Source organism: Opisthocomus hoazin, chromosome 5 (assembly GCF_030867145.1).
Source record: "Opisthocomus hoazin isolate bOpiHoa1 chromosome 5, bOpiHoa1.hap1, whole genome shotgun sequence".
Classification (NCBI taxonomy): Eukaryota; Metazoa; Chordata; class Aves; order Opisthocomiformes; family Opisthocomidae; genus Opisthocomus; species Opisthocomus hoazin.
In genome coordinates, this window is record NC_134418.1 from 67805984 (window position 1) to 67829917 (window position 23934).

The following is a 23934-nucleotide window of genomic DNA, read 5'->3' on the forward strand; positions in this document are numbered from 1 at the left end:
GATGTGAAACAGTATCTAGTGATTAGATTAAAATGAAATTTAATTTATTCAGCTGTCTCAGTGACTTTAAGGATAATAGGTTCCTGTTTGTATAGAGACAGGAGTAAAGAAATACTTCGCAACCTATAAAGAAGTGATGGGCTAAGATGGGAGAATACAGATTCAAGCCGTCTTTTCCTGCTAATTCAAGTTCCGTTTTTAGGCTCAACAAACCCTATGTTAAACCTCCACCAATAATAATTCTGTTTGAGGGAAATTAATTTTTACTTCCTCCATTCTAAAAAGAAGCTAATTAAAAAGTTTCACGAGGGTCACTAAAGACAGAGCAGGCTGTAAAACAGAAGAGAGATGAAAAAGACCAATCTTATCCTCTTAGTATTACTATTCATAATTGGGCTTGAATTAAATGTGTCAAATCTGTGTTCTTGGATATTACATCAGTAATAAGTGCTTTAGATGCCAAGCTTCTCTCCTAAAGCTAAGACTGTATTCCAAATAGTCTTGTCCCAGTGGTCAGAATTCACCCTGTGATGTTGACATGTGAAAGAGGAGCAGAAGGTGCACCTGTTAAATTACTTTAATCAGCTATCTAAATCAACACTCACTGATTTCATCTAGGGTTAAACAGATCAGTTGCCCATATCTTCCAGAATATTTGAACAGATTTTCCTGGAGATTCTCCTCATCTTTTCCCCATTAGTTCAGCCTCTGCTCTCAATCCTTTTCTTACACTTGAAGTACCTGATTAGACTAGAAATGTGTTGATTTTATTTATCACTTAATTATTCTCTTCAAAGGATTGTTTGCCTCAGGTCTTATTTATTCTGTTTTTCTGCTAGTTTTGTTTTCAGATGTCAGCAGGTATTTTGTAATAGCGTATACACATCTCTGTAGCTTTCTTTTCTTTCTGTTTGATCTGTCTAGAAAATGGAGTGACCAAACATCTCGGACAGGAATATCTCTCCAGAATATATTTCACTTTAAGGTCATACCTTTATGTCTCTGAGATCGCGTCCTGGCACTGAAGAAGCTAGTGGTTTGCCAAGAAGATGATCAGTAGCAGTGTTACAGTGCTGCCCCATGCATACTAATAGAATGTCAGACGGTGAATGAATGGATATTTCTGTTTTTGATCGGAGTATCATTTTGCTGCATTGGTGTTAGTTTTCTCAGTGTGTATATCGCTGGAGTTTCAGTCTAGAAGTATGTGCCCAAAGTTCTTCTTGTTGAGGTAGCATTTGATACTATTTCCTAACAGTCTTTGTAATACTTAGCTCTGGATTAAAAGGTGATACAGTCTTTATGTTTTGGAAAACCCAATTGAGAATACTATTCAAGACTAGTCATTGCTCATCTTTTCTGTAGTTTGTAGTTTTCACAGACTCCTTGCAAATTTCTGCTCTTGACAGGGAGTTCAGCATTTCTATTGCTACTTAACAGGGTTGATGCTCGTAGCTGCTTTCCTCTTTCTCTGCTTACATCTGACCTAGTGGCCTCTTTTTGTCATCAGCTTGCTCCAAAGTGATCTACGTTTTGCTGTGATTTGGTAAGATCTGGCATACACTGCCAACTCACAACTTGTGAGTTGGGATTTAAAGGGCTTTGATGGATTCCTTTCTGAGACTGTCATGCACTAGACTGTCATTCACAATGACTTTGTCTTCCATAGGTCCTTCAAGTATTTAGTATTTTTGGGTTTTTGGAGTGTAGGCAATATACCAGAAAGCACCAAATTCACTGCAAGCCCTGTCTTCCCAAAGGACTGTTAAAAACAGATTGCTTTTCTCCTCTGACTGACCTGCCAATATTTGGATTGAGCATTTAGTACCATATATGAACTTGTTACAAGGGATGAAATAACAGGTAGATAGGTTTTCCTGAAATACTTGCTCTCTTGGATCTTAATTCTATTCACAGTACACACATGACTCTCTTCTCACTGAAACCACTCAGGTAAATCGCTTAAAAGTGCCTTCATTGCTATAAAATGACTGAAATGTGCCATACAGAGGAGATGGTTCTCCACTGAAGTTTATATGGTTAATTATAGTAATGGTGGTTCACTACTCTCATTACATTTGTAAATAGAATTGATTTTCCAGTGATAGATATTCCAGGCCCTTGAACATAAATTAATGTCTTTAATTCTTCTGTTGCAAGAGTCACCCCTAGAAGGAATTCTGTTAATTGTAGTGATATCTAAGGTGTTAGTCCCACTGTTGATTTTACCGCTGCTTAAAAATCTAAAAAAGCATTTTTCTCTTCTTGGGTTCTCATTGCCCTGCTCTCTGATGTGAGTGCCCTACTTAATCTGCTCGTGTGACTCATCTAGATGATGCTGGCATCGTCACGCAGACTGGTCTTTTCCTGTGTTGTAAAGCAAAGATGCTACTTCCTTGTGCTTGGTGTCATTGTCAAATAGTACAAGTTCCGCACACTTTTTGATAATTACAAATGCCAGTTGCCAAGGAGCCTACCTGTTCAAGGGCCAAGAACTGTGGGGCTGGACAGCTTTTGATGCTGCAACTGAAAGGGGCTGAGGTCATGCCATATTGAAGGGAGACAGAAAAGCAGTGCATGTAGGACTTCAGTTTGAAGAACACTTCTGAGAACAGCAGCTTGTCAGCAGTGACGCGGCATGCTTTCTAGCTATAGTACAGAAAGAGAAAAGGGACACCTTCAATGGTTAAGCTCTTTGTCGTGAGAAAAGAGCAAGGACTGTGCAAGGAGGTCCTTTAACTGGATATATTACACTATTCCAGTGATGATTTTGTAGTTGTTCTTTCTTGGCTTTGCCTTTACCTTTCACAGAAATTATTCTTTCTTTTTTTTCTTTCTTGTTTCATCTCCTTCCATTTGCAATTAATGGTTTTGCCTTTCTTTTCTGCCTGCTTTACTTATAGAAGGTTGTATTAGCTCAGTCACTCTTGTCATAAACATCCTCATACTGTAGAATGAGGTAAGCGTAAGGCACATCTAGTGGTATTGAAAAAACTAAAAACCAGAGCAGTTTGTACAGTCTACTGTGAGAACATTAGGGCACAAGTCTCTTTTGATCTATGCTATGCTGTATTGATTTAACTTTTAGTCCACTAATTAATATTATGACTGTTTGGCCTTTATTACAGCATTTGAAAGCAAGTCTAGTATTTCGGCTAAATTTTTTTTACTTCTAGTGGAGGCTTTATTTCTGAAGGTGTATTCCAGAATAAGGGTGTCCACAGGAGCATTATACTGTCATAATCAAAAAAGTGTCATTAATTCTGGTACAATTTGTGCTGGTAATAACTCTATAAATACAAGTTCTTTTTTTTTTTTTCCTTTTAAAGATAACCAGTATTTTAAGATAAAGGAAAGGGGATTTTTTTTTTCCCCAAATACCTCTATACGAAATGCCACTGAGGGCTTAAACATAAAGGCCTCTCTGTAAAAGGTGTTGCTGATACTGTGCAGTAACTGCAGCTTAGCATCCATTAATGATAACATGTAGGTTAATAGACTTTCCTTTTGCAGTGATTGAAACTCTGAGATTGTCTGCGCAGACATACCCAACAAAAATTAGGATGGCTTAGCTAACGTTGTGAGGTTAATGTGCATTTCAGAACCTCCCAACAAGGGCATACTCTATTGAACCAAACCCCCTTCCTTTCTGTATGTTAGTGCCTAAAGAGAATTTTAAGGTACTTTCTGTCATTTAATGTTACAGCTTCCGTTGCATAACTCATGTAGCGGAATGTGAGACTCCATGATTGGTGAAAGTGTCTACTAGGAGACGGCAGAGCGTCAAAGCCATGGTCCTGCCCTGGAAGGAGAGTGACTTACAGGAGAAGATTTTTGCAGTCTTAGTCATATCTACTGCCTGTGATTTTGTGTAAAACTGGTAGGAAGTTATTTGAATCCAATCAAAAAGTTGGCCGTATGGACAGCTTAGAACTCAACACTTGTTTACCGTGCTGTAAATAGCGGTACTATTACTGTTACCATGGTAGTGACAGAAAGAACTGAAAAAAATAAAAGGGCCAAATGAAGAAGTTGAAAGTAAGAGAAAAATTAACCATTACACCATGCGTTGGATAAATGATTCTTCAAGTTGTCATTTTAACAGTGTCACAGCCTGACTTTGTATCCCCCAAAAGGATCTGAGACAGAGTAAGCTTTTTAGTGGACTACGTGTGATACAAGTTGCATTTTTATATAAAAGATAAGTAATGTTTGAGATATCCTTTTTCTATGGTACTTAGCACATGCTGGCTCAATATTTGACTTCCATGCTTGTCATTTGACTGTCAAGGAGAGCTGTGAATAGTTACATTTACGTAAAAAAGTCATTTATCTCCCATATTTTTGTGAAGCAAGTTAAACCTTTTGCCATCAACAGTGTTGCTTAACCTTTTATGTTGTATCCCTGCTCCATACTGTTCTGAACTTTTATTTTACACTGAGGTTTATTAATCTGTTTTGGCATTGTCGTGTGGAATACAATACTGTTTTCTCTGAAAGTTCATGTAATTTGTTCTGCTTACAGCAAATAATTCATTAATTTTAGATTAAGTCCCTAACTAGCATATATTACAGCACATTCTACCTTTTTAAACTAGTAACAAAAGCAATATGAAATATTTTAAATTTTTAAACACAAAAAATGCATACCTCCTTTAAAATTAGCAACTATATAATGAATGGTACATCTGCAGTATTTTCATGTACGCTGTATTTACCTAAGTAATTTAAAACAAATAAAAAGTAGTCCCTTTACATGTAAAATATTTTTAATTTGTCTTTTGAATGTACAAAACATACATACATCTTATGCATTGCATGCAGATCTCGGACATAAAAATAAACCTTGTTTTTATGTTAGGATAGCACAATTGTCCACAATTGTTCTTGGCACAGTTTTCTACTTGCATGACTATTAAGATACTACAAGGTAGTGACTTCAAGCCTCAGGATACTGTGTTAAGAAGAAAAAGAGGGGAGATTGTGCCTTATTTCTGGCTTCCAGCAGCCTTTGATTTTCTTCCTTTTTTTTTGCTTCCCTTTTCTCTTTTTCACATCAGCTTTCAAGGTACAGTATTATTTGTATTTACATTTACACTCAGTTTACTTATGTTTTTTTGGCTATAATTCTTTTTTTTTTTTAAAACCTGTAAATATGCTTCTGTTTATGATTTGCCAGTTACATATAAAACCTACAGGCTGCTATAAAAATAGTTTTATTAGATTTGCATTTTTATCACAATTCAAATTAAAAGGGAACAGTTCCTATGTTCACTACTGTTGTACTGAATTCAGTTCCACAATATGGGCTAACAGTGCAAAAAAGTTCTGCTGAGGGAAGAGATCTGCATATAAATTGATCAAGACATATGGTTAAATTGTCTTATAAAGGTTCAAAATTTCTCTACCATTCTGGCGGTCTGTCTCTGTAGTAGGAGTTGATGAAGTATTTGACTAGCATGTATTTGACATGAGAGCAGCAAAATGTACATTATTTCCTCTGTTATTTGTCATTGTCTAAACAAATTTATTCTTGCTGTTACATAAAATACCTTAGTAAAGCTAAGCACTATAAAATGCAACTTTGTTCTGGTTTGATGAAAAAATACATCTATGCACAGAATTGCTCTGCCTGATGCTGTAAACTCATAGCTGTATAGAAGAATTGGTTTCACTGAGCTGACTGGAGAACCAGATTTTCAGTGGGATTTACTGGGGTGTCTGCAGGGTGGTGACTTACGTGGGGACTCGAGCCCTGATGGCTGAGCGTGTGTTGGGCACAGAGCCCCGTCCCATAGCTCTTTGACCAGCAGTGGCACACTGAGGCACGATGGATTCCTCCCAGGGTTTCTACGCTAGAAATGTTTTCCATTCCTGTGAAGAGTGGGGCTTCTCTTTTTGCTGCACAGAGCCATTCCGTGTGTTACAACGGTGCCTTGAATTAATCGAATGCTGTTTGCACAGTGGTAAGTGCGCTTGCATTATTAAGCTTCTCGTGTTTGAGCTGCTTCCTGTTTCAGTAAATAGCAAAACTTCCAATGGCTCCAATGAGAATAAGATTAAGCTGTTACTGTATTTCGTGTTTGCATAATAAAATGGTGGTTCTTGCAAATATTTCCAATGGTGATTTCAGGTCCTGAAATGCCAGCTCTGCTCAGGACAACTCTGAAATTGGCTTTATCTGCTTTCTGTGTTTCACAGAGGATGAACTGAGGCAAAGCATTTCACAGTATCTGCAAAAAAAGATGCTTAATGAAAAGGTGAAAGAGCTGGGGGGAGGGAAATCCCAAAGCTCGTTTATGTAATAGATTCAGCTAGATGATCTACAACACTTTTAGCATGCCTTAATATAAAGAGCAGCAAAAATGTCTTTATGTGTTTGAGCCTTTTCTGATTTGCATAGCATTAGAGGGTACCTGTGATACTGCAACAAATTGGCACTGTTTAACTGAAATATAGAAGCCTTTCTGTTGATTTGTTGTCCTTTAGGCGACAAAGCCTAGTAAGCTCAGAGGACTTCTGGAAACAGGTTGCTGCTAGCCAGGTGGAAAGCAATGGTGAGGATCTAGTTCACAGGCAGAGCAGTTCTGAAATAAGAACCTTGGAAGATCCAGGACCTGGGGAAACCTGTGAGCTGAATTTTTCAGGTTTGCTTCACTGAGAAGTGAGCCAGAATAAATGAGATTTTGATTCCATACTGATGACTTTGTTTCAGAGGAAGTTTGAGAATCCATTTGCTGTTGGTCAGACACTGTAGATTTTTCCTTTTAAATGCATCATGCTTGCTCTGTGGTTTATATCACTGTCAATGAGCTTTAGATTAGGTCTTGTTCCCCAAAGGGAAGTGTTTTTAGACAATACTCAATGTAATTAAGTATTTTGTCATATGCAGGTGTTATGCAGGATTTGTTTGTTTTCTTAGTAAACCCTAAGTAAATTTATACAACAGAACTGACACTGAATATGTGATGAAAAGAGCTGATTTTCAGCTTTGTCGCATGGGTCATGAATTCAAGTGAAAGAATACACACCTGTGCTTTAGTGGTGGCTTGCCACCTAGGATGAGCCATATGGTTAGATAAGTGTTATGGGACAAACTAGGTGGCATGCCACAGCTGAGATCTAGGCATGCCCTTCACTTCGCTGCTTTGCATGCCATATGCTACAAAATGCTGTGTTTTGTTGCATTACGTGCTGATCAGCAGTATTTAGAGAAGCTATTTTAAGAGCTTGATGCTGTATGTGTTAGAATGCTGTATGGGCAAAAACTGATTACTCCGGGCAAACAGTGTGAGATACTAGCTTACCCTGAACAAAGTTATCGTAATATATGTAGCATTTCAGTTAAATACAGTAAGTGTGGCTCAAAGGGAGAAGTAATATTTCTAATAATCATGATTTGGAATAATCTAAATGTTGTTTCCTGGTCTAACTATGGAAAAACACTAAAACAAGCAAGTACCTCCCAACCACGTTATCCAAAATTTGAAGTAGCTACTGAATTTCACGTAAGGGAAACACTAGAAAGCATATTCTTCCCTGCAATGTTAGGTTAGAGCAAAAAGTCTTAGCTGTTTAACTTGAACTTCAGCAGTTGATCAAACTGTTTCTTAGCTAGGAAATTTGTGTTTTTCATCAATGAAGGAATAATGCCTGTGTCATTCAACACTATCATATTTCTGTGAGGAGGCAAGAAATATTTTCAGTCTACAAATAAAGCAGTTTGATTTGCCAGATGTAATAGAGGATGTTAGTAGAGCTGAGACACAGTAATTTTTTAAACTGTAGGAGCTCAGTTGTGTTTTATAGCTCTGAAGTCTTCATTATTCAAGACTGGACTGCAGAGGCAATGCACAGCAGCCACTCCAGCTGGTTCACCCTAGAAGTTTTAAATAACCACTTGTAAGTATAACAAATCGGTCTGTAAGATCTACAGCATGATTTACTGTATTTTGGCAGTGCCTGGTCTTCATTTCATGAAACAAACACCCAAATCATGACACTTGTTTGGAAGTCAGGAGTTTTTAAAAATAACAGGAGAGAAGAGAGGTAATATTTCTCTGGGAGGTGACGTGTTTAGGATTATTTCAAGCAATTAGGACTTCAAACAAAACACCAAACCAGACACTAGGACTGTGCAAGATGTCAACACAGGTAAACATAGTATCTTTTTTTTCTTTTTTTTGCATGGGAGCTGGTGTAACCTGTTTGTGTGGTATGAAAAATGAAGTACCTGTTAAGAACAGGGAGTTAAATAAGTCTTGATGCTTAATACTTCTGTTCTTGGGGTAAACTCCTTTTCAGAATGTTGTAAGTGGAAAAAATACGAAATACTCAATTGATACTACATTTACACAGCCCAACATAACCAGTTCTAGTGGTATGCCATCATACCGCATTTTACTTCCATCCAAATGGAAATACATTTTTCATACAAGCTGAAAATACACGGGTGCCTCCACCTGAGTCATGTGGTTTGGATTAATGTTCTTTTTTTGAAGGAAACTTACTAATCAACCCTGACTGCTGCTTGGCTCTCATTATTGAGTGGTTTAGGAGCACAAGGGACACATTGGTTTTGAATTAAACTCAACTGGAGGATGTGTTTCTGGAGTTCCACCAAGGCACACAGACTGCTAGTGGGCATTGAGTCCACAGGAGTGACCTAAAGTTAGCCCAAAGTAAAACCCATGAAACCATATATTCACTCTTCCAATACCAACTTTCCATTCGACAGATGTGCTGCTAGGGCAGTGTGCAGCTTGCTGACATACACATGGTTAAAGGCACAGTGTGAATGACCAGAGCACAGTTTATGCTATGATTAGGTCTCCCAGTGGCTGGGGCACGCAGACAGGGTCCTTAGTCTGACCTTTGAATGTGCAGTGCAGGTGGTATGTTTTTTTTTTGATGCATCTCCCTGAACCTGAGGTCTTCTGGAAGGACACTATACTAAATACTGCTTTTCTCATACATCATACAAAGGAGAAGTGGATTTTCATTTCTGTGATGTAAATGTGCCCAGAAAAGACCGTTGTTTGACTAAATCTGTGCCTAGAAGCTCTTAGTAAACAGGGTCAGTTTCAGGTGATTATTTGCAAGGGAAATTGTAAAGCTTTATTTGCTTTACTAAAGCAATTTTACTAAATGGTATTTACTAAGTAGTGTTGGTAAATATTTTAATGATTGTTTATCTCAGTTAAATTACGATAAAGTTTTAAAGCGTAAAAACAAATCCTTGTGGTGAAAAAACTCATTTTCCAAAAATGAGCTGCAGATCTTACATGCACAGCAGACAGTTTCTTGATGACATCTTCTTTGTCCAGCTAAAGGAGGAGGTATGGTTTGAAACTATTAAGGCCGTACAATGGCTGTACTTTTTTTTTGGTGATGGCTTGTGCTCACCACGGAAACAGCAGTTAGGGTGGGTGAATGGCATATTTTTACAAAGCTCAATCTCATAATCCTGTACACCTCTGCAGAACTCTTACACAGTGAGAGAGCATACATAATAGGAGGTTTGCTGTAGAGAACTCCAAGGCTCAGAGTTTGTGACCCTCAGGCACTATCGCAATGATGAATGGGAACATATTTTCACACTGGTTTTAGCACTGGATAGGTTTCCTCTATAATAAATTATTTTATTTTTTAGTTTGATGTAGTGTTATGGGCATGTCTATAAATAGCATGCAGTACAATTTAGGTACTCAAACTGGCACAGGTATTATAGGCAAAACTCGGAGGTTAAACAGTGTAAAACATCATTAATCTGATTGGCCCCACTCCTGTGGGATCTGAACATGGGACGAAAAAATCTGGAACTGAAATTCCAGTCACAGTGAAGCACATATTGTAGTATTTTCTGTTTTGAAGGATGAATCATTGCTTTGTTAAAGTAACTGGTAATGATATACTTTGTTACATTTTTGTAAGTTTTGGTTAACAAAAGCTTAATTCCACTAGTGCCAAACTGAATTTTCCTAAATAGAAGCTGCAAAGTTAGAAACTTTTAATGCATTTTGAAATGCATCAAGATTAAAGGAACTAATGAAGGAGAGGCAAGGAATATCGGTTGGCTTCCTGTGCTTGCAATGAATGCTCATTTTATTTTATCATTTTAAAGCTCTCTGTGCTGTTTTATTTTTGAGTAACTTCTTCTCTAAATTAAAAAAGTCATATAATCAGGACAAGTTCAGTAGGATGTCCTAAGTAAGAGGATTTTACTGCTTGTCTGATTTCTATGGCTGGTACCATTTATTGGATGGCCTTTGAGTGCTTCACAAATAAGTAATGTTTCTGTTACTTCTGCAGTCACTGAAAAAATCGGGCATGCAGATAGGAAGGTGTGTGACATGAATATCAGGCCATTTGTAAATACGGATAAAGCCCGGCACATGGGTTAACAGTTGGTTGTCCCAATGAATGTCGTAAATCCATAAGACGTTACAGGAAATTAGACTATGTCTGGAAGTGCAGCCTAAAAAGCCACCAAAATAATCCCATTGAAGTATAAGCCACCCTTTGCTGTGGGTCAGTGGATGAGGTTGGAACAATGCTGGGTGGAAGAGACCTGTCACTTGTCTGGTGAGGGACAGAAGCTGTTAGCCCAAAGACAGTTGTAGGAAGTTGAGGTCCGTTGTTTCGCTTGCTGCTAACATTTAATCATTAGTTTGTGTGAGGTAGTCCTCTCTGCAGAGGTATGCGTATGCCGGTGTTTTTAGTTAGGTGATGATTTTAAAATCCATTTCAGCCATCTGGAGGGACCGAGGCCTTCGGAGAGGTGCGGCAGGTCACCGCCGAACAGCTGCGAGCTGCGGTGCCAGCTGTGCTCCAGCGGCGAGGTGTGGGCTGGGCTGGGCTGGGCAAGGCGGGTGAAGCAGACTCCCAGCTGCATCATTTCAGAGAGATATATGTAAGCAATGGATGTCTTGGACTAAACATCTGACTTTCTCAGAATAATGTGTATGGCAGGTCACAGATGACCAGTTGGGAAATAACAGTTTGTTCCTTTAAAAATGTAGTATGAAGTCTTCTGAGAGTAACAGATCACTTACATATTTTCTGCTATACCTTCTCTGCCTCAGGAAATCCTCTTTATTCCTGAAGATTTATGCCAATTTCTTGCTAGTATTTCTACCCGTCAGCCTCAGAGTCTTTTCCCGTAGCTATCCCTATCCTCCTAACAGAGAAGCTCAGTGCTGAAACCTTGTATCCTTTTAGATGGTGTAAGGTGTTCTCAGGTAATGTTAGACAGTCTGTTCAGAAGCGGTTGTTGGCCCTTCTAGCTCGAGAAAGGAAAAGCATTTAAACAAAAAGTAGTTGTACCTACCAAGTTAATTTTATCTCTTTCCAAATCCTTGTACAAGTTTTCAAATACACCGTTTTACACAATGACATTTTCTTGGGAACTGGAAGATGATTACTTTAATGAAATGTAGAAAAGGGATGCTTCCAGCGATGCTGATTAAGGGGAAGAGGAGATGATGAGCGTTCTGTTGTGTATAACATTTCTGTTTGAAAAGTTTGTGAAAATGGTCGTGCTAAAAATGGAGAACGACATTTTTAGTTGGGATAAATTATACTGGCTGTGTTAAATTCAGTAGAATTATGCTGATTGCACAAACTAAGACCTGACCCTGAAAGAGCCGACTCCCCCATGACTTGCAGCGTGGCTCTAAAAATTTCAGTAGTCTCTTCTGAGATTTGATTACCTGCTTCTGCATCTAGGAGGTAATACTTTGTTGGACACTCATACTTTGTTGTGTTACTGCAAGGTTGTAATTGTGGGGAAAGGTACAAACACAGTCAGAAAGCCGGACAGGCAGATTTTCAAGGTGAGTTCTTAGATTTGAAGGAAATAAATGAGGTAAATTTCATGCATTTAAATGGAAATAGCGTGGTTTTTATTTGGGTGATGGGAGGAGAGAGAGAAGAGAGGCAGGGGAGAGAAGCTTCCTGAAGTGTGTCCTGATTTTGGAGACAACAAGAGAAAGTTATATTTCTGTTGCTTAACAGAGTTGCCAGGTTACCAGATTCAGGGTTCAGAAAGCAGTGTCTCCTGCAGCTGGCAGTAATGGAGATTTAGACGAATACACTAGGATCCTGACAGTTCTAAGAAGAGCTGTGTAAGAATTGTGTGGAATATGGGCAGTCTTTTTTGTCAGAAGACTTGCACTGCATTTTAATTCTATAACAGAAATCTTACTTTATTTGTAAAAGCATTATTGTTTTAACATGATTCTTCCAGCAGTATTTGCAGTGATTTCTTTTGCATTGTGGTAATTGTCCTAGCAATGAAAAATATTTTCAAATGCTTACAGTACGCAGCCAAGCAATATGTAATTGAATGCAACTGTCATTGAAACAGACTGTTTTTCTGACCTGTTGTTTCAATCTGAACATGATGTTTATTTACCACCTTCATTATTGCAGCATTAGCATATAGAGAAGCTGTGCCATATCGTGGTGTACTTTCCTAACAGATGGCTGCTAACTTCTTGAAGGCTTTTTTGTACTTCCTAAAACATCCCATATTGGCACAAAGTTTCTTTCCTCAGTGTGAAGTGTGATTGACTGGTTGAGGCAGATTAATCTGCCTCTCCTCCGGTCTTTGAGCTTGTTTCATACTGCAGCAGCCCAGGTTTTGACTCTAATTTTGCACAATGATCAAAGCCACTTTTGCTAATAACATGGTGTGGAAAGTTCCATTCGGTCGCATAGTCTTTGAACAAGCAGTTCAGGGTGTAGCAATAACTGAAGACCAGAAAAGGTGGAAAAACGTCCTTTGTACCCGTTCCACTATAGTTGTCCTCTGCAGACATTCCAGCCTCGGGATTTAAATTTTGCTTTCTTCCCTCTCTGAGGCTGTGAGAATTTCTCTAGTTGTCTCTGTACAAACCTGAGGCCCACTTGCTGTTACGGATTGTTTGTTTGCTAACTGCCTGGCTGTTGCTCCGAGCTGTGTTTTGCGCTGAAAGTAGAGGTGAGGAGCTCATCACTGAAGTAGTTACGAGGTCCACTTCATTCTTTGTTTTTGTGTATGAGCTCAATAGTCAATGCTTATCTTTCCCAATGAGGTCTGATTTTTTTACCACAACATATGTATGCATAATCTGCAAAGAGGAAAATACACAGTTTAGATCAGAATTGCATGGTTGTAATTCCAGGCCTGCAGACTTTCTTAAAGGCTTAAAATAAGATAAAAATGCACATTTATTGGCACTGGAATTAAAAATTGCAAAAAGGAAGGTCTTCTCTATGTAATTTAGTTTTTTGTTATGCAGAAATACAGCATATTTTTAGTTCTGATTGCCATTGATGTTTTAATTGGCATTGATTTGCCTCTGAGCGTTGGTGAAGGATATCTTGGGATTTTAAAATGCCACCCTTTATTTGCTTTCTATGTTTGTGTTTTACTGAATCCTAGCATGAAGCTTTAGTCCATTGTCTAATCTTTCAGTTATTATGCTCTGCTTTGAGCCTTGGGGAACTGTTTTTTCCCAATTTTAGTCAGCCTGGCATGGCTCTAGAAAAAGTAACTTCATCTCAAGTTGTGCTGTTTAAATACATACTCCTTCATGGTTCTGAATAACACTTGGGATGGACTTGCATGATTCCCTGTGCCTTATTCACTCTTCCCGAAGAGAAGTTTGTCCCTCACATCTAGAAGGTAATAGTGTAATCTAAATGAGTAAAACAAACCACACAGATTATATATAACATTACTACAAAAAAAATTCTTTAATCTGTAGAAGTGTATACAGTATGCTTTCCGCTATGCTGCAATTTTCTTAATGGCTTTGGAAGCAATCCATATAGTTTTTTATTTTCATAATGATTTTCTGATGCAGTTTCAATCATATGTGAATTCTCTTGGCAGCTGTGGTTCTTGCTTATCTTTTGCTACTTTTGTACCATCTATTGTTTGTGGTTCCTTTCTACTGTCTGCTTGTTCTTGGTGTCACCTGTCAGAAGCTGAAATTACCAATTGGACATTTGGTTTCCATGTCTGGTTCCTGGCTACTTCCCACTCATCTATCAACTTTCCAGACCAACAAGTGTTTCCTTTGTGTTTTGGTCCTCTTTTGCAGAGGCGGTGCTTGGCTCTTGCTTTAGACTTGTGCTCTATTTTCTTTCATTTAGAAATAAGAGAATGATTATTCTGTTGGGTGTGATTAAATAATACGCACTGAAGACTTATTTCCCTATGTTAATATTAAAACAGTTTTGTTAGCACTATAGTAAACCAAGTCAGTATAATAAAATAACATATGAAGACACAGCATTTAAAATCTAAGCACTGAATTGCAAATACTTTCTCAGTCTTTTTAAATTTTCTTCTTTGGACAGAAACCAAATTCAAAACTCTCATAAATAAAAATATAGAAACGCTTGGAAAAGTTAGAAGAACGTTAAGAGTCATAACACTTTATGGAAACTTACCTATATTCAGGTACTATTAGACATTTGTTTCAGTGAGTTAAATGAGCATTTTGCTAATTTTCTTTTTCCCATTTAATTATCTCTGAATGTAAACAATGCTTAGGTTCATTACTCTCCCTTTGGAAAGGAAATCTTGGCTTAGGAATACTTGATCAAGAGTAGTTTCTAAGGCTACGTATTCAAATGCAACTATTTCGAAGTGATTGTATGCCTCTAAAGATTCAGTTCTTCAGTCATGAAAATGAACTATCATTCTTAAACTGGCATCACTTCATTGTGTAAAGCTATATGTGCTTGTAATATCGTTATATTTTGAAGTTTCAAATGTATTCTTCAGCTGGCACTTTTTGAGTCTTGGGTAGATGATGATAATCCGTCACAGAAACATGTTCTATATGATGACAGGCAAAGAATGTATGTTGCTGTATTTCTTTTTCTGTAGAACCAGCTAAGGCCGCAGGGCTACGTATCAGGTTATCCTGCCTATAGAGTTCATTGACAGAACAGGATAGTGAAATGAAGAAAGTGTGGAAGAGAGAAAGGTATCAGAGCATCATGATAAAAAGGAAGTCCAAGAAGAAACAGATGTCATTAACAATGGGAGAGTTAATGACTGAGCAAGTAGTTTTGGCCTTCCTTGACAAGGCGTCTGTTTTTCATTGCAGGCTTAAGCTTCATTTTGTTGTTGAACAAATCTGGGCCCTAGCTTTTGCAAGAAAAGACTAGGACACATTTTTGGTGTTGTGGAAAACAAGGGCAAACTAGGTTTTTGCCTGGCTATGTTAGTAGAACAACAAGAAGTCAAATATAAAATATGTAATTGTTAACTGTAATAAAACCTTCTGGGAATTGTTGTTTTTTCAGGTACCTTTATTTACCCTGTTTATTGGAATTCCCAGTTATTTGCAAGTCTAGGTGGGTCTCTCTAGAAAAGTGATCACAAAAGGGGCTTACTATCTTCTTGTCTTCTGGTTGCTAAGTAGGCCGTTGAATGTTTCTGGAAAGGACAGCATAAACCCAAATAAAAACAATTCATATAGAAGAGCTTGAAAGACATGAATCCTAGCAGTTGCTTCTAATGTCTTTAATAAAATACATCTTTCATGTTTCAATGGCTTACGAGTCCTAATCATCATGATTTTTTTTTAATCTAATACCTGTGAACAGCTTGTGATTCACCATTATGAAACTAATGTCTCCCAGCAATAACAGCATGTCTGTAGACTTAGTCTAAGGTGGGAATCCTGCCAAAAGCAATTACACTTTCTGCATTATCCGCTGGATCACCATTATGTATTTGGAAATACCATCCTTTTTTTTCCCTCCTGCTCCTGAAAGACCAAATGCCCCAGAACAATTGCAGGCATTTGTCTCAAGACAAAGTCTAAATGCTTACTTTAACAAGTTTTTATTAACATGGCATAGGTGCCCTCCTGCTTACTTTTGGAGGAATGTCACACACAAAAGCACAGCACTGAGGTTCTTTACTGTTCAACTGTGACACTGATAACTGCTGATGAAAATTTATTTTTACCTGGATCAAAGTTGATCCTGATTTTCTTACTGACCTCCATAGCTTAATATTTGCTAATGTGTATTATGTCCTTACTTTCAAGATTAGTGTTAGAAAGAGTTTTTATATCACATCCAGGGGGCCCTGGTTGAATTAAGTGAGAGTTTATATCTGTGTGACAGATTTCATAATAATGTTAAAAATATGAAATGTTTTTGCTTTTCTCGTATTATTTGTTGGGACTGTATGCACAGGTGTGTGTAATTCAGCTTTTAAGCTGCAGCTCCTGCAAGTAGCTAAAACTGCAGTGAGTTGACCTACCTGGCTAGAGGTGGTGCTTTTTACTTGTCTCTCACTTTGTGCAGGAGAGGAGATCAAAATTCCAGTTGTACCCACCTTCCCCAGAAGAAGACACACACATGTAAGGACTGATGATTTACGAGCTGTAAAGATTATTAAATGGAGAGCTGTTTGCTGTGTTAATCCGAGAGAGCTGTGTTTGATCAATAGGCAGTAAATAACTGGTGAAGAGAGGTGGTAAGAGTTTGTGCCATGTTGGGGAGGATGTTCAGTTTGAAAGAACAGCAGTTGCCTGCTGATGAGAGTGGACTGGATGCATGTTTGTATTGCTGAAGGGGTACAGAACTCCTTCACCCGTTCAAGCGCAGGCCCGGTGTATGAACAGGTCTGTCCCATGGGTGGAAGGTGGAGTAACACCTTTCACCCTGTCATGGGTTGGCCCCAGCCAGACGCCCACGCAGCCAGTCAGTCGCTCCCCCCTGCTCCTGGTGGACAGAGGAGAGAACAGGAACAGAAAAAGTGAGAGAACTTGTGGGTCAGGATAAAGACAGTTTAATAAGTCAAGGAAAGAGAAGAAACAAGTGATGCAAAGGGAATCACTCACCCCTTCCCCCAAGCAGACCAATGCCCAGCCAGTCTCCAAGCAACAACCACCTTGTAAGTCAGAGCCCCCCACCCTCTTCACCTTCTGCCAGAGTTTTATGGCTGATCGTGATGTTGTATGGCATGGAATATCCCTTAGACCAGTTTGGGTCAACTGGTCTGCCTCTGTCCCTTTTTGTTGTTGCTGTTTTTGCAAGTGTAGTGGGTTTTTTTTAAATGGAAGTTGAGATCTATTTAGGTACGTGAGTTCAGGAGCCAGGACAGAGCCTTAACTAAGACTTCCCAAGAGCATGGGCAGATTGGACTTCCTTACCCCAAAGATGTGTAGTGGCCTGATAGGTCCGGGTCTCTCCAGTGTCAGGAAGGGGAGGGAAGGATAAGGGAGGAACGGAGACAGAGACTGGAGTACAGTGCTCCAGAGAGCCAGGCTTTTCTTTATTAGTGGTGGCAGTGGTGCTTCTGAGAAGGCACCACCTGTGGTTTTCAAATTTTTTGGTGCAGGCAGCTGGCCAGTTGTTGGCTGTTGTAGGCAGCGTTATTTCATCTACGCCCAAAGGCGTTGGCTGGTGATTGAAGAAAAGCAGTAAGTGTGACAGGAGTTGTGATATAGCATCCTGGGAGTCAGCAATACTGGCATAAAATTTTTTTTATTTCTCAGTGATCCTGGGATGGCACTGTTGTTGTCTCTGTCACCTTACATGCAATATTAAAATGGTTTAATAGAGAAGATCACAGTAGTGTGCCAGAAACAGTCTTCTGCTGAATTCTCGACCAGGGATCCACATGTAAATTGGTGCTTTATTTTAATGTGCATTTTTGAAGGTGGATTATGAGACATTAACACCTTCATTGTAGCAAGTTCAGAAAGTACTTAGCGTTTGCTGCAAATGGGAAATGTTCATGAATGTGTGGGGAGGTAGCGAGTTGCTTTTGTCTTAGTGAGAGCACAGTGATTTGGAATAAAACAAGGAGTTCCAGTAACTTAAACAGCAAAGCTATTCAGAAAATTCACAGCCTTTTTCAGAAGCCTTTGTTCAACATGAGCGGTGTTATACCCTTGATATGCTTGAGATAAATATTGGAGCTATACATAACAATTTGCAGTTGGAACGGAAGAGGTCTGATGATCTTGTACTCTAGCCCTGGAAAACCTGCAGCATCCTTTAGTAAAGATATTACTCATCAAGTTTTTTAATCACTTGTATTCTCTCACCTGAGATGAAATTCTGACCTAATTAAAGTTAATAGGTGATAACTGTTGAAACTGGCAGCCTCAGAATGTCATCCGTACTGTTTAGATGCTTTTAACTGGAATATAGAAATAATTAGGGTATGAGAGAGAACTGTGGTAGCAAAGATAGATAGGCAAAGCCATGAAAAAAGAATAGCAATGAGTAATAACAGGCATAAAGGGGTGATTTTAAAAAAAAAAAATTAAAGATGCGATAACTTTAGAAGAAAAAATATTGTATTAATGTCAGTTCAAATCTGAGAAATTTAAAAAATAATTCAAATTATTTTTGCCGTTATGTGAATTATATTCAAGGATTAGTGCACTAAATAGCTGGGCAAAATTAGCTTCGATTACACTGTGATTTTTATCTACAGGCAGATCAGGTGAAGCAGGGGTTGCGAAGAGGCTGACGGGATGTTTTCTCTAGAAGGATGCCTCTTGTTCATGGTCACTATGTGCAAACCAAAGAATGCATAGGTGATAAATGAGAATTAATTGGACATCAACGTTTGCTTTCTGTACCCTGGTTTTAGAACTTGGGCACTAGTATAGCCCGCAGTGTCAAAGAGGAGAATAACCCAGAAGAACTAGCTCTTTTACACAGGCTGTGGTGGTCGGTAGCGTTCGTAGAATTGTAGAATAGTTTGAGTTGGAAGGGACCTTTAAAGGTCATCTAGTCCAGCCCTCCTGCAGTGAGCAGGGACATCTCTTGCAGAGGTGGTTTTCATCAGTTGGCTTGAGTTGTCTCCAGTGATAAAAACTGAATAATCAGCATGTTACTTACACCTATGAGGTTATTCTTTCTGCAGCATGACCGCAAGTGTCATTCAGAAGGACCAGCTTTTGCTGAGTCCTGCAGAGCAGGAATTAAAATAATGCCTTGAAACAAGGGGGGGTTTAAAGCAAGTCACCTTCTTACTTTTTTTGCTGTCAATAGATTTGCTTCTAGTTTTGGCTTTATATTTCACCAAACGGAAATTTATTTAAGGTGTTTGGCAAAAAACTCAGCGAGTCTTGACCTCAAAGCCAATTTATTTTTGACATGACAAAAAGTTACCTATTTCCATAGTACTGTGTGTGGTCAGAATGACTCATTTTATTTATTACAGCTGACAGTGATGTTTATATCACTGTTCTTTACAGTATAAATTGAATTTAAGAATAACTAAGTGAGTTTAATTTGTAAATTAATTGTCTAGGAATGTGAACTACACCTGATTTTTTTTTTTTGGTTGTTATTTCCAGCAGAAGCTGTATATTACTGATTATAATAACAAATAATAAGCAGAGTATTACTGTTTTCTCCTGTTACTTATGTGATCAGACAATTTCGTTATTTCTCATAAATATATACATGATAGAGTTTTCAATTAATTTTTTGAAAAAAACTCTCCCACCTAATTGTTTTTCTTTCTCCTTTCTAGTCTGCTCCCAGTTTTCAAGAGGAGTCTTTGCTATTTTTGGATTCTATGACAAGAAGTCTGTAAATACCATAACATCGTTCTGTGGGACTCTCCATGTCTCCTTCATAACTCCCAGCTTCCCAACAGATGGAACACATCCCTTTGTCATTCAGATGAGGCCTGACCTCAAAGGAGCTCTTCTTAGCTTGATCGAATACTATCAGTGGACCAAGTTTGCATATTTGTATGACAGTGACAGAGGTAAGGTGTGGGACTTCTTATCTGTATGGTGTTTGCTAGATGCAGCTCACTGAAATGCTGAATTAGCAGTAGAAAAGTAAACAAGGAGGGTTGGACTAGATGACCCACAGAGGTCCCTTCCAACCCCTACTATTCTGTGATTCTGTGAAAGAAATATTTACCTGCAGTAAATGTAAGCTAAAATTTGGAAATGAGTTTTTGGGACAGAAACAAAATTGTTTAAATGTGAATGAAATTATTACAGTGTGTATTAATAGAATTACAAGCATGTGCTGGTAAGCAATGTTTGATTAATCACATGTAAAACAATTCCTGTGAAAAGTTTTTTCTTCTTTTTAAAGAATCATCTAAGGAGAAAAAAGCCATCTGAGCATGAAGGATAATGTACTGCCAGAGATTCACTCCACACACACAAAATCGACAGTTGGGCACCAAGGAAGCAAGAATCTTGGACGCAGTCCTACTTGTTTGGGGACTGCTTTTGATAAATACTCGAGTTCCTCTCCTCTGTTAAGCTTAGATTTTTCTGTTGTTGTTTTTATTGATAAACCCAAATCCACTGCTTGTGAGCAGTTTACTCCGTGGTACAGCCTTCTCAAGTCCTATGCCCTTTTATGGCTGTAGTAATAACTATATTACAGTTTATGAACTGGGAAAAAGTACTTGCAAATCGTTGTATATTAATTAGTTTTCTGAGAGGAAGCAGCGTTATACAGAAGTTGGGTTTTTTTGACTGCCAAACTTTTTTCTCTTCTTACCTTCTGCTGTTCCCTTGAAAAAGGCTATTTTGTGGCTCATCTGCATGTTCATTAGTCAGAGTTGAGTGTTAAATGCATGTTAAATGGTAAGATGCCACTAGATCTAAAGGATGGCTATACCACAGTAATCAGGTGACACTAGATTCTCTGCGTTCTGATGCCATTTCATACATCATGTTGTTCAGCTGAAAGGACTTCCTCAAGACAGTTATCACTGTTGTAAGCACTAAAGTTAGAAAAACTAATAGCAATATGTAGCTTCCAACAGTAATGTCATGTGGGACGGTGAACCCTACGCCCGATTCTCTGGCGGATCCTTTTCAAATTCACATCAGAATCAGAAACATTCACTGCCTTTTCTAAAAGGACAGATATAAAACTACTTGCTTAGCCAGTACTCTGTCAGCCTGCTAGCAGTGTGCAGTATGTGACCTGTGTGTGATTTATGTTTAGGAAATACTGAAAAACACCTAGTTCTTGTGAGCTTCACTGGCCGAGTCTGGCCAGGAAGAACAGCATAAAATTGTTATTTGGAGTCACTCTTTCGTTATGCCTTTTTTTTTCCTATTTGTTTATTTTAATTGTGGCAAGGCACCCCAGTGATAACAAGCCCCAGGGCATGAAACTCCTACCTTTATGTTGAGTAAATCATTGCTCCTCAGTGCTCCCACTGATTGCACAAGGTTAACCTGCACAGTCAAGCAGTAGGTAGCCAGCAACACTGACATCAAATCCTGAATACACAGGGTCCACAATTCCTCTCAATACTTTTGCCTGTTAATGTAGTGACAGTGAAGTATGTTTAAGGAATGATACATAAAATAAAATTTTACGCCTTCAGGAGTGAGATAAAAAAGGCAAAGAGACTTAACTCTTCATGGAAGCTATGAAAGCTAATAGGAATTAGTTTGATGACTTATTCCAAAAGAGTCATTTTCTTGCTACTTTTACAGCTCCTCTGTGGTTAGGGGCTGACTGGTTGAAGTGCAGGGCAATTTCATATCTCCTTTCTGTCTGTAAGAAGTGAGGCCACTCAGTAGATGCATGTCCAAGCTATTACTGGCTTAATACAAAAGTTGCTCTCCTGTAATGTGGATTAGTGTCCTTCAGCCCTCCTTGCCTCCTCTGTGTTGACAGTACTAAACAGTGGGTTTTGGAAAAAGTAGTGACGTTAATGGAGGATTCTGTCTGTAACATAATTGCTAGTTTACTCAGCCTCTGTTCAGGCCTCCGTTTCAGACCTCCACCAATTAAGAGTTTGTCTCATGATAACCAAAACAGCTTCAGGCGCATGAGGTTTCCAAACAGAGGTATTCCTGCAGTTTAAAAAAAGGAACTGAAGCTGTTGCAGTTTTCTCCTCTGCAGAGTCCAACTTATGTTACATTACCACTCTCCAGATACTTCCAAGTCCACAGAAGTGTTGCTGTGAATGCTTTATTTTTCTTTGTTTACTTTTTGTTCTTTTGCAATGTATTATTCCTAACAGAATAAACTAAACTGTATGGAGATGATCAATCTGCCGCCTATAAAAACCAAGAAATTCAGGCAGCCATTTGACATCTCTTCAGAGAGCACCCCAAGAAAAGGGAGTCCTTAGGAAAAATGGAAGATCAGAGGAGTAAAATACAGAAACCCTTTGTGGTGGATATTATTAACATTAATAGCCTGTATTAATTTATGCCAAACTGAGATTCTGTTTAACTCAGAGGAAACATATAGACAGATTGGAGGACCTGAAATCTACTAAATGAGATCTGAAACGATGATCCAGTTTATAGTCATTTCAGTTTGGTTTGGATATTTTTTGTGGTTTGATATTTTAAATTATTTTAAATTACCATTTAAAACATTATTTTGAGGTACACACTTGCTTTAGTGCTTTCTAATGTTTTAAAATATTCCCTACATCTTTTAATTTGCTGACATTAATAACCTTTTAATGCTAGTGCGAGTTCTCCACGTTTATCTTTAATGTATTATAAATAGTTTGTATGTACCCTTGGACTGTAGTTATCTGTTATTGTAAACTAAATATTCATTGCACCACACAAGTCTTCATATCAGTCTTCATATCGTTAAATACGACTCAGTGAGGTCAGGGTTTAAATACAGTACTGCTCAAGCACTGAGAACCAAAGAAGTGGAATAGCATTTCGTAATAAGCAGCTGATCCTCTTGTTGTAACTGGATCACTTTCCTCCTGGAAGACCTCTTTCCCAGCATGTGGAATTCCAGCAGCGGATCAGTGAAACTGGCAAAATCCCCTTCTGGAGAAGATTGAGGCAAAACCAAAAGGTTGTCCTTACAAGGCCCTACTCTGATTCCTTGCAGCGATGTAAATAGAAATTTCATGCAATAAGAGCTGATTGGGTCCACACATATCTTAATTTCTGAGTCCTGACAATGTGTGACAGGTCAAACGAGTTACAGGGAAATCTTAAATAAGTAATCTGATAAATCACGTTCTAGAAGCTTCTTATTCCCAAAGCTTTATCAGTCATGTTTTCTGTTTTCTCCTGTGCTTCACTAGGCTTATCAACATTGCAAGCTGTGCTGGATTCTGCTGCTGAAAAGAAATGGCAAGTGACGGCTATCAATGTAGGAAATATTAACAATGACAGAAAGGATGAAACTTACCGTTCACTGTTTCAAGATCTAGAGGTAAAAAAGGAAAGGCGAGTGATTTTGGACTGTGAGCGCGATAAAGTCAACGACATTGTTGATCAGGTTTGCTATTCTCTGTTTTTCAGTGAGAGCAGTTAGCTATATTCTATAAGTAAACATAATGAGTTCATTTCTGTTCAGCCTATTTTTGTGATTATTATGCATCGTTTAGAAGTGATAGGTTTGTATTGAGGACCACATATATATCAGGCAGATGGTGAATATACAAACAATATAATCCCTCCTTTTGCTCAAAGGCAAGATAATTCTATCTGGGTGATCCCGTATAGTTTTACATCCTGGTTATTTAAAACAGACAAACAAAAAAAACTTGTTAAGACTATTTCACAACCTAAGTAGTATACTATATTATATGTAGTTGATATGCTGTTATATATGGTGCATTATAAATAGCTGTATTATGTCTAGGGATTAGTTCTACTTACACCTAGAAAGCTTTTTCCAAGAACCTTTTACATCTTGGGAAGGCTGTATCAACAGCTCGCTTTCCCATGTAACTCCCTTCATAGTTCGTGTTTCTAAGCTCTTTATCATTCATACTGTCCTTGGGTCTCTCTTCATTTTGTTTCCCTCGTAAAGTGTGTTGACCAAAATTGGATGCTGTTTTCCATAGCTAAGGCCTCCTGAGCTTTAAACAGAACATAAAATTATATCTTCTCTCCACCAGCACATATATTATTTGCCAAAATGATTTTTTTTTTTTAAGTTTTCTTTTTTAAAACGGCATCACAGTG

At 38.3% G+C, this 23934-nt stretch overlaps 1 protein-coding gene across 6 annotated transcripts in view; it reads left to right on the forward strand.

Moving 5' to 3' along the window:
* Positions 1-23934, forward strand: part of GRIA2 (glutamate ionotropic receptor AMPA type subunit 2) — an 87592-nt gene that overhangs the window by 19347 nt on the left and 44311 nt on the right. For all 6 annotated transcript variants that reach the window (XM_075421622.1, XM_075421623.1, XM_075421624.1 and 3 more), the window contains exons 3-4: positions 19517-19756; positions 23046-23242. In XM_075421622.1, coding sequence (XP_075277737.1) covers positions 19517-19756; positions 23046-23242 — 437 coding nt within the window. The remainder of the gene's footprint in view (positions 1-19516; positions 19757-23045; positions 23243-23934) is intronic.